Genomic DNA, 12,028 nt, shown 5'->3' on the forward strand with positions numbered 1-12,028 from the left:
AGCCTGTCATACTTAAAAGTTATTGGCTGAAAATAACAAGTTAATTTTGTGAAATATAACAAAATAGAAAGATATATTAACAGCTTTGTCTTCAGAATTCTTTAGAAGGGAAAATTAAAGATGGATTTTGAACAGTAGCATTTCAGCAAGGTGTTGTACATAATTTGTATTGTATATATTAAACAAAAACTTTTACGAATACAAAGCACAATTGTTACTTGAACAAACAGCATGATGGTACAAATGATTCTTAAGAATATTTATGATTAAGAACAATTTTTAAGATAATTTTTATAAGAACAAATTCAGATTTCATTCACCTAACGAGCAGGGCTAGTTTATTAAATAAACAAAACAGGCAAATGCCTAGGGGCTACGTAGAGTCCCGAGACCGGGAACAATGTGTTTTAGTATTTTCCACTTTCATTTACATTCATTATATTAGTGTGGTAATATACTTGAACATATTCAAGTTATATGTCAAATTTTGTTTAAGCTTAAGAACATTAATATTAAAAATTTCTTTTTAATGTTCCTAATGTCATATATGGATCCATGTTTTTTCAGATCGTTTGCTGACTCATAAATCAACCACCCTTTAAAACATTGCATTTAAGCATATAGAATGCATAAAAAAATGTTTATAACTTTTTAAAGTTTTGCTTGAAAAGAAATATTAAAATAATTTTAAAGTAATTTTTTTACACATGACATACTAAAACTCTCTAGAAGTTAGATTATTTAATTGTTTTGTTATCGCCATCTGTCATGAGGTGCATTACTTAAAAACCACTAACATAAAGATTAAATCAAAAACCATATACGTATATATCGTTGATTTTAAAGTATGAATGGAGAAAGCACCCCCTCCCCCTCCCGAATCTTGTATTGTCTAAGGATTTCTACAGTGCTTAATTCAGCCCTGCTAGCTAACTGATATTGATAGAGAAATATAAAACACATATTAAAGAATCACTCAGCTCTTATGGAATGATTTCAATTAATTCTATGATGAATATCCTGCTAATATTGATAAACAACCCTTTTAGCTTAAACGGTCAAACAACTTTATAACAATATCTTTATAATATTATCAAACATTCAGATATAACACCATATCGTGTCAATATCGTATAATATATAATGCTAATAGTGAAGTTTATGAATAAATGATAAGAAACAAAAGCACTCTGCAGATGTTTTAAAAGAAACACATATGCAATAATATATTCAAAGGATATAAATTAGAAATTATGTAACAGAAAGATGTCACTGTGCAATTTCTATGCGATATTAAATAAATAAATAACATTAGATAGAAATATGCATCACATACTAAATCATTCTTTGGAAAAATCACATGAAAACAGAAAAATATTAGCAAAATTTGATCATTAACACCATTTCTAAGTCATGACATAAAACATTATCCCGTATTTTTAATGCGCGATTCAATAAAAGAACACTTAAAATGCAAACAAAAGTTTCATATGTCAATGAAACACCATAACATGTAATGCACAATTCATAATATCAATTCTAATAATGTAAAATAAATGCGAGTTGCGAATTATAAATCATAAAAAATCATCACCTGGTCAACTTAGGAAATATCGAAGAAACCGGGAATGTTCTTGCAATAGAATTAGAAATATACTGAAGCATATATGATAATTCAGTAGATCGTGGTGAAAGACCAACAAAAAACTTTATAACAGAGAAATTTTTCAGTCTTCGCAATAAATCGACCTATAATAAATGCATTAAAATACTTTATAAAGGAACATCAAATGGACTTAAGAACAAATATATTATTTCTTAAAACGGGAGTTTATATAGAAACAATGAAATTTTAAAATTTGTATAGGTTCAGTAATATAATTTCAAATTCGACATTATTTTGTATAATATCAAAATTGAACTTAATACAATATTATAAAAGAAGACTAGGGAAAAAAATCAGATAAATTTATTAAAAAAATAATAATAGAATGTTATAATTATAAGAAAGAACAACAGATGTAGAACTGAAATTTAGTTTCCTAGCTAAATTTTAATAAATTCTACTGGGCAGTTTCTATGTTTAATTACAAGAAAATGAACATTATTTGGTATTCTAATAACCAGTGAAACGAGCTATTTCAATAGAGAATTTCAGAAGATTTATTTTAAGAAATTACAAAATCTGGATTATGATTCTTAAAACCCTAAAATCTTAAAAGTATTTTTTTTTAATTTCGTTTTATAATGGAGTGTTGCACATTCACAGATTCTTTCAGCCCAATCATCATTCAGTTCCACAAAAAACATAAATTTACTTATCTATGAAAAAGATTTTGAACATCAAAGCTTTCTTATAAGTATTCAAAAATATCTTGAACTTATAGGTACCGATTACCAAATTCCAAATTTTTTTTTTTTTTGAAAATTAAAAGAAATTTAAATTCAAAAGAAAATTCAAAAAGTAAAATCACAAAAATAATAAGATCCATGATTGAATTTAGGTTCTTACAACAAAAGTAGTTTTTCCAGATCCAGGACTTCCAGTAATAAGAAAAATACCACAATGCTTTTCAATTTCCTTCATCAAATCCCCCACAGGTGAATTTTTTACTTCGACAAAGGAATCGAAAGAATGTAATAACGATTGTTGACACATTTCTTCTTCCATAACATCATCAGCGTATGGATCCTAATAAAAAAATGGAAAAAACTAAATATGCTTTAGGATGGGAAAAAATCATATCATATATGTAGAAACTTTTTGCTACTTTCCATTACCTAATAAATCAACATTTTCCTTGTTAACAAAAAAAGAGCATACCTCTTCATGCATTTCCTTTATAGCAGTCCATGTATTATTCAAAACAGTTTTACCAAAATTATCTAATCCTGACAGAACCGGTTTACCATCCAATACTCCAGCGAAATTACAAGTATATCTAAAAATGATAAATAAGAGATGTAATTTGTAATACAAAGCCGGGAACTTAGTTTTAATAAAAACACTTTAATAATAATATTGAAAAATAAACTTTATAATAACTCTCTTTTTAAAATTTCAGTTTCTTGAAAGACAATTATCAATATCTTGAAATTGAACGACTATATAGTGAAGGTCCCCCCCCCCTAACTATGTAAATGAATAGATAAAATAATTTATGGCAAGAGTTTGTAGATAAGTCTAGTGTTATTGACTAGGCAGAAAAAAAAATATTTTTGCATATTCCTAAATAGCAGAATAAATCAGTAGAAAATCGGAATAAGAAACTGACCGGGGGAAGGGACTTAAATCATGAAAACGGAAAGGGATGCACATTGAGTAAGCAAACGAGATTTTACAATTCAAGAATAGTTTCTATTAGAAATTAATAATTTTACAGAGTTATATGAAAATGTTTAGAATTGCTTGTTATACTAATAAACTACTACATGTAGCTACTACAAACTACAAGAACAAATCATCAAAAGAATGCAATAACTGAATTACAAATTAACTTCTGGTATAAAGGTATTAAATCTGCTACTATTAACTAGCTAACATAATTAATACAACTTTTTAAGAAATGAAAATTTTCTATATGGCATTCATAGAAACTATAGGTCAGTTTTCATTTCACTTAACAGAATTTCTTTTAAAAAAATTTCTTATTTTATTTGCATAAATAATTTTTTTTTACGTTCACTCCAAACAGAAACTCAGTTTTTTCCCCTTTTAATACCTAAGCCAGCAAACTTATGTTTATTGGCTTATTTCCCTCGAGATTTTATTTCGAAATATCTTCAGATTATAAATTCTCGATGTTATGCCAAAAAAAGTGTGTGTGTGTTATTTAGAAAAGCTCAAAGTTAAGCTCTTAATATTTTAAAATATGTATATCTTAAAAAAAATTACATAAGACAGAAAATACAAGAATTGTAGAATCTAATAATACGATACACAGAAATTACATTTCAAATAAGTTACATTCTTTAAAATATATAAAATTTTTATATCATAGCGATTACATTTTTCAGTTTATATCTCTAGGTAATCTGTAACCCTTGAAATATGCCGCCGAATTCCACATTTGGGATAAAACCGCAAAATGAAATCATTTTTATCAGAGAAGAGTTGTTTTCCTGAAAAGTTTTCATTTTATTTATTTGAGAATATGTACTTCCGTTATTTCCATTAAAGAAACAGAATAAAATTACAACGTTTCACTAGTCTTTGTGTTTGTTGGTAAATTCTTTTGCAGTAAATCACAGAAACATTATTTAGTTCTTCTCAATATGTATATCATATGACCAAAAAAGTTCTGCCGTTTTTTTTTTGTTGTTGTTGAAAGAAAACATAAAAATGTATAGGAAATAACATAATTTATTCATCAAAATAACCACCTTCACATTCAATAACCTTTACCCAACGGAAAACAAGCTTATAAATTCCATTTTTATAAAAGTCACGATCTTTAGAGTTGAAAAAGTTATGTAACTCCATTGCCATACCCTCTCTATTTCTGAACAGCCGATTTCGCAGATGATTACCTAGGTTTAAAAATAGGTGACAGTCAGAAGGACTACAGGAGGGGGAATAAGAAGGGTGCAAAAGAGGTTCCCATCCAAAGGTCTGAATTGTGTCAGAGGTCACATGTGCGACATGAGGCATAGCAATATCGTGTAGGAAAAGAATGCCTCGACGGTTCATTAAAGCTGGCTGTTTTTTTCAAGTGATTGGTGAACTCGACAAAGTTGGTCATTATAGACATTAGCAGTAATAGACTGGCCAGATGGTAAAAGTTCATAGCGATTAATTTTATTTGTAGTCCACCATAAGCACAATAAAACCTTCTGTTGATGGATGTTGGATTTGCTTGTCAGTGGTAAAGCATCAGTGGATGACAACCAATGATGCTGTCTGTTGGGAATGCTGTAAAAGAGCCATTTCTTATCACAGGTTAATAAACGGCCAAGAAAGGGTTCCGTTTGATGGCGATGAAGCAATCCCAAACAAATGTCAGGTTCCTCTAGCTTATTCGCATTGTCAATTGTTCGGTATCCATTTGTTGAGCTTGTAAACTTTCCCAAGACTGCAAATGTAAACGGACAATTTCATCGCTTACGGAAAATCTTCGTGCTAACATCTGACAAATTTGAGAGGAATCTTCTTCGACTGCAGCCTGTAATTCATCATCGTTAATGACATACATCCGTCCTTCTCGTGGCGCATTTTTAAGCGACTCATCGGCGGAAGAAAATTTTCTAGGCCATCTTTGGGTAGTGTGAGTGCTAACAGAACCTTTTTAGAAAACCTGGAATACTTTTTGATCCGTTTGCACAGCATTTGTTTCAAGTTCAAACTTATACATCATACAAGCACGAATTATAGAGTTTGGAGTACTCATCTTCATGTTACTTTTTATAATGTTAAGAGATAACATTTCCGCTCCTCTTTATATAAGACGAGTCTTAAACCTTGATTAACATATCGCTGTAATTTTAGTGCCATTTATTGTGTATTGCGTGTAACATTCTTTAAACTTTGTAGTTTCACAAAAACGATAGAACTGTTTTGATCACTTGATAATTAGATACAATCTCCGTATAAAGTCGCTGGAAATATTGAGTTCTTCCATATCATGTAAATTACAAAATAGTGTTTTCAAATGTTGCTTAGAAGACTAAATTGACTATTCAAGAGAATTGAAGCATTTAAAAAAGGCTGGGGTAACATATCAAAATTATAACGATGTTTTATTTAATTTTTTAAGCCCCCAAGGAATATTTGGAAAATTTAATAGAAAAAAAATGAAACGGACATAATTATTTATTTCATTTTATGTCTATAAACGTGTAAAGGAGCGATAGTACTTTTCCTCTTTTATCATGTTTGTTTCACAATTTCACAATATATAAATACCTCTATATTTATATATCAAGGTTAAATGTAGTAGCTCTTCCAGCTATGAAATCAGAAAAATGCAACTGTACTGCATGGGGCTCAAACGGTTAATTAATACACAATGCTTTGCTTAATATAATTGTCTTCTTAATAAAATATGAATATTTAAATAAAATATTAATTAATTAATATCTGACTTTCAAATGAATGCTTTTTTTTAGAAAAACAAGTAAAAATTCAAGACAAAAAATGCTGCTTTTTTTTTTAAAGAAATTCATTCAAAAATACTATTTGGTTTTCAATTGTATGAACTGTAATAACTCAATATTGACTTTTTATTCACTTGCTTCGCTAAAATAAGAAGGAACACATGCTAAGTATATTCTGATCGATCAAATTTAATTTATATTATTTCCAATGAACAAAATCACTTAAATTGAGTGCAAAAACTATTTATATTAATAGCGTATTTAGAGATACATCCCATTATGATCATATCTGATAGCATATATAATAAATTTATTTAATTTAATTATAGGCAGCAATACTTTTTAAAGAAAGAAATGCTGCCAACTTCCCCTTTGTCTCTTTTGAGTGTATTATGCAAATGTTTTGAATCCTTCTCGCAGAGCTGATGTTGTTATAATTATTAATTAAAAAGTAAAAATGCATTCTTTTTTCACTTTATGAAATTTTAACAAAACACATCATTCATATATATCAACATCAAATGTGCAGTCAGATATATAACCTCCAAAGCGTAAAGAGATACTTTTTTTTTCTAATAATAACAACTGCACTCATTACTACTGCTTTGCAACTCAATAAACTGTCACAAGTGACATTATGGTGTATTCACTGGTAGAATTATAATTATTACAGGATAATTTATAACTTTGATAACTATCACTATGGGTAATTCCATTAAATATACATTACTGAACATATAAATAAAACATTAAAAAAATTTAATTTACAAGAATCCGTATGATTATAAAACAAGTCTTCCTCGTAGATAAATCAATATTATGATAGCTTAACTAAAAGAAGATACAAAAAACAAGATAATAACTATGGTTATGAGTAATTTTCCTTCAATAATAAATAAAGAAACCAATGTTCTGAAAGCGGATTGTACTATGTTATAGTCTGGGTATTTTCTATAGGCGGTTCAAGGTCAAATGTTCTACCACGTTACTGGTACCAGACAACCAATAACGAGGTAGAAAATGTGAACCTGAACCGCCTATTGAAAATACACAGACTATAATGTGTGCAAAATATATGTGTCTAAATTGTGTATGACACATTTAATTCTTAAATCTAATACTACAATTTAATTAAAGAACATTTGTAAAACAGTTTTCCAGTTTATGTTTCCGAAATTATTATTATGCATATTAATTATTAAATGAAAAAAAAATGAAGTACACTCAATTTGGGCTCTCTATTTAAATTGAAATATATTTGCAATTGTCTACTTACCCGTCATATACTTTCAGCCCGCTTGAACGTATCTTTGACTTTAGAGCCTCCACTTTTAGATTTGATTCAGGATTTTCAGATTCAAAGTGACTTCTGTATTTTTCAGGCATGAAACTAATGAAAAATCACAGTTCTAATCATAAAAATGCATACAATATGTAAAATCGTTATACTAGCTAGTTAGAATTTTAAAAAAATAAGAATTGCAGAGATAAAGAAAGTGAACCTCTATCAGCATGAAGAATGTTATACAGTTCATACAAACAAATATATTCATTATTTATTTTAGTACAATTAATAATAACAGTTTTAGCTATTATATTTAGTAAATATTACAGAATAATGAAATTAATATTGAATATATACTGTTTATTTTTTAATTGATACAATATGACAAAGATTTTCAAGGATGATAAATTATTTCACAAAGAAAAAAAAATACTTTTATAACAAATAAAACGTAACAAAATGTCTGCATGGTAGACAATGTAGAAAGATATGGCCACATCTGCTACCAGGAAAAATAACAAGTTATCCGACGAAATACGAGATAAGAGTCCATTCATATGACAAAGCAATACCATTTTTGTCTGAAAAGTGTGTTCAATTGTGAATAGTCAAAACAGCATTGTAATGCAGATGAATGCAGACTTTTCAATTTGAGGACATTTGAAAAATCAAGAAACGAAATATGCATTCATGCACCAAAACAATAAAGGAAATAGACTTTCATGCAACGTACACTTTCAAGTCCTTTCAAATCAAACATATTAGGATCAAATTTCTTTAACTCATGTAAACATCACGAACAAATATCTTTTAGGAATCAGGTAATCATACGGAATCCACAAAATACTGCAAGCTTTACCAAAAATTAGAATAAAATCTCATTTTCAAACTACTGAACATTCATTGTCGTTATATACGCATATACCAGCACAATTTTTATCCATTCATCGCAAAACTGCAACTATTATGCTACCGTTGTTTTATAATTACAGTTAATAATTCTGTTTCTGCCGACATTTTAAAATTCGACGGCTTCGCTATTGGAACCAAGGGACGGCCAGAAGGGATTCCGAACGGTCCGAATGCAAAAAATACCATGACCGATTTTGAAAGAAATGGTATGAATGTGTTTCATTTTAATAATGAAATGGAATAAATTACTATTTGAATGAGATTTGAGATCCAATAGTGTCAAGAACGATTTACCCTCGATAGGTATCATTTTACTTTGTTATAAAACAAATGTAAGAAAATGAATAAAAAATTACATATTCTAATAAAACTCTGAATAATGTCTGCTTCCAAGTCCCGTAAATTAATGTTTCACCAAGCTCCAGTTTTGTCCAGACCCAAAGCATTACCCAGGCATTACCCTATTAAACAAGTACCCTAGTAAGCAAAAAAGATTTACCTCATCAAATATTTCATCTATCGGATTCGAATTGGCGCAAAGCTAAATTATGATATTATCAATTAATTTGCTATAAAACATGAGACAAAAACTACTTATTGTAATCTTTTAATAATCTGCAAAGCAAATCACATTTTACAAGTTTATGAGGTACTTTTGTTATTTGATATAATAACTATTATTTGTGTGGGTGAAATGCTAATTTTACAAAAATAATTTTATCATTTATCATTTTTTCTGTATCCCTATATCCTTGTGAAACCAATTTGTGTATCGTATTGAACAGCAAAACGCAATGAATACCATCTTATTAAATAAAATTAGTTTTATAAATATTAAGAATATTACGTACTTCAAAAAGCTGTTATTTCGAATGTAAAAGAATGCCTTCTTTTTCAATAATTTGTCTTCTCTCAGGGCTCCAGCATGCATTTCAAGTTCAGTTATTGATAAACCACGAGGGTAATCCTTAACCCATTGAAGTTCTGGGGAATCTGGAGGGTCATAATTAAATATAGTACCGTATCTGTCACCCAAGATACCGATGAATAAATCAGATTTCTGAGCTTCCAGAAGGCACAATTCAGCAGCACTATAAAAGAAAGTTAAAAATGTAAGCAATATACAGTGCAATATAAACAAAATATATAAGATAACAGAAATTAATGAGATTGCTATTTTTGGTTTCAAATATAATATCATGCAAGATTTAAAAAAATAGTTTACATAGTGCAATAAAATAATATATCATTAGTTTTACAAAAAAAAGAACAAAAGAAACATTCAAGAACTTCCAAAGAATCCCATATTTTCATTACATTGGTAAAGTATTATGGTTATTTACTAATTCAGAATTCATTTACAACGTTGCTGAATTCCATAGCAAACTCTACAGACCAGTTTGTCAGCAAATTTCAATGGTAGACAAATTGTTCGGACTCCTTGGGAGCAGATATTGCTGATCCGAAACTTGCTTCATAAACCTTACTCTTTATATATTCCTTAGGGTGAGACGAAAGAGCATCGCCTCCTCCTAAATTCTTTTCGGATGAGGAAAAATTTCCACTTGGTGATTATATATATATATATATATATATATATATATATATATATTCTCTCTTAACGATTGTATGCTCCAAACATACACAGCGTCAAAACGAAGTAAATATCCAGAAAAAGGCGGATAAATTATAATCGGTATTGCATTATTGTTTTCCACTCGATGATGGGAGATGGTACGAAAAAATGTTTAACAGATTATTCAACGAATTGCCTACATATGTTTTGTCATGTTTCGCTCTTATTTTCATAATTTAACAGATAATGCTAAGCGCTTTTGAATGTAAATGCACTTCGTCACATCCTATTAGTTTTTCATAGTAAATTTTTAGAAAATTCAATCTTGAACATTTTTTCAGACAAATGGAAAATATATTACATAATAGGCTTATGAGAATTAATGAATGATGTAATCGCAATTTTAAAAACTTACAGGTTTATGCTTTTTACATATTAACACTTTAATATGCAAAATGAATACTTTAGAACAATTAATTTTCAAATTAATACTTTAGAATAATTATTTGAGAAGTGACAACAATATTAAACCATTTTTATTTTTGGCATAGAATATTAAAAGTGGAAAAACAGCTTTGCATTGATTAAAGAGAAATAAATTTCTTATTTTTATTAGTTTTTAAATAAATAAAAAAAAGAACACACCGTTTAGAAGCACAGTCAGTTTCAGTGATGCCCCAGCGCAGATCCACTTCATTAATTTTGACAAACACCGAAGCAGCTCTTTTTCTTAACTCAGGAATGACATATCGAATCAACAAATCTCTTTCAGTATGCATATCTTTAAACGTGGAAGAGATGAAAATGCGTACTGTCTGCCATCTGAAAAAAAGTTAAAATATGCAATTCTGGAGTTCTTAAATTATTTATAATAACAGAAGACAAAAATTGTGCAATTGATATGTAAAAAATTAAATACAATATTTTTAAACAATAATCCTCAGCAAGGGTTAAAGGATTTCATAAAATTATACACTCTCATGTCAGCAATTCTTTTACCATAATCTATATGTCAATGTGGGGAAGTTTTAAAGAATTGAGGGCCCTAAACTGAGTAATTTGGCATCCCCATCAGAACATAGGAAATTTAAGCGCCTATGATCCAAAAAATAAATCTCTAACAGAGGTACAAAAAATAAGCAGTCCTTGACATTCTTTCTATCTCACGTAGAGTTGAGGACTTTCTAACTGACTGCCACTGCATTAATATTTTTTGAACTCATTTACATGTTAAATATATAAGGTTAAAAATCGATGGCTGTAGTTAAAAGTCCTAATAATAGTTTTACTTTTATAACATTTAATGTTATAATTAAATATTTTTTGCTATGAATTAAAATAAAATCAGAATAGCAGTATATATAGTATGCTATCCATTTTTAAGAATTCATTGTAACACTCACTTAATATATGTAAGTGTTGATTTTACCAATATAATTTTAAAGTTTACCAATATAATTCTATAGTTTTGCCAATATAATAAAGTTTATTTTCTTTCAATTATGATCGATAACAAATATGTTTTATGCATAATTTTATTTCTATACATATAGTTTTCGTTTTAATTATTAAAAACTAAGAGAAAAAATGCATAAGCCTGAATTAAAATGCAATAGAACAATTGAAAATATCTGAAAACTCACTTAGGAACTTTTGTCAACACAGGAAGTTTTTCTTGTTCTGGTAAAACATTGAGTTTTTTACATTTTTTAGAAACTACTTTATTTTGAAGATCATATTTCAGATCAATGTTTTCAACATATGTAAGCTGTCCTCCACTGGATCGTTCAGCAATAAATCTGAAAGAATTTTTTTTAAAAAAAGGTTTCTATATAGAAACTAATAAAAATAAGAAAAAGTACCAATCAACACACATGGTATTTCAAAATACAAGGAAAATGTCAATTTATTATCATTGACTTTATGTAAAAATAAAACAGTTAACGTTCATTTAAAAAATTCTTTGAAATTTTACTATTCCACATGTTAACACAACATCTTATCGCAAGCAGCATAAAAAGAGTGGAATATGTCTATTTATTGATAATAATTAAATCCCTAACAAATTTTCAATGAAAAATGAATATTTTTCATTAAACTCTTCGTCTCAGAATGAATTTGAGCTATTAAAGTTCTAAATTTTGGTACATAAATACAAATAT

The 12,028-nt window shown here is 28.4% G+C and overlaps 1 protein-coding gene across 1 annotated transcript in view; it reads right to left on the minus strand.

The window, feature by feature from the left end:
- LOC129961002 (telomerase protein component 1-like) overlaps positions 1–12,028 on the minus strand; it is a 148,024-nt gene that overhangs the window by 73,597 nt on the left and 62,399 nt on the right. The window contains exons 24-30 of the mRNA XM_056074793.1: positions 11,510–11,665; positions 10,512–10,688; positions 9,142–9,381; positions 7,370–7,483; positions 2,825–2,942; positions 2,513–2,692; positions 1,595–1,749 (exon numbers count right to left, since the gene is read on the minus strand). Of these exons, the coding sequence (XP_055930768.1) occupies positions 1,595–1,749; positions 2,513–2,692; positions 2,825–2,942; positions 7,370–7,483; positions 9,142–9,381; positions 10,512–10,688; positions 11,510–11,665 (1,140 nt within the window). The remainder of the gene's footprint in view (positions 1–1,594; positions 1,750–2,512; positions 2,693–2,824; positions 2,943–7,369; positions 7,484–9,141; positions 9,382–10,511; positions 10,689–11,509; positions 11,666–12,028) is intronic.

This window comes from Argiope bruennichi, chromosome X2, assembly GCF_947563725.1.
Source record: "Argiope bruennichi chromosome X2, qqArgBrue1.1, whole genome shotgun sequence".
NCBI lineage: Eukaryota > Metazoa > Arthropoda > Arachnida > Araneae > Araneidae > Argiope > Argiope bruennichi.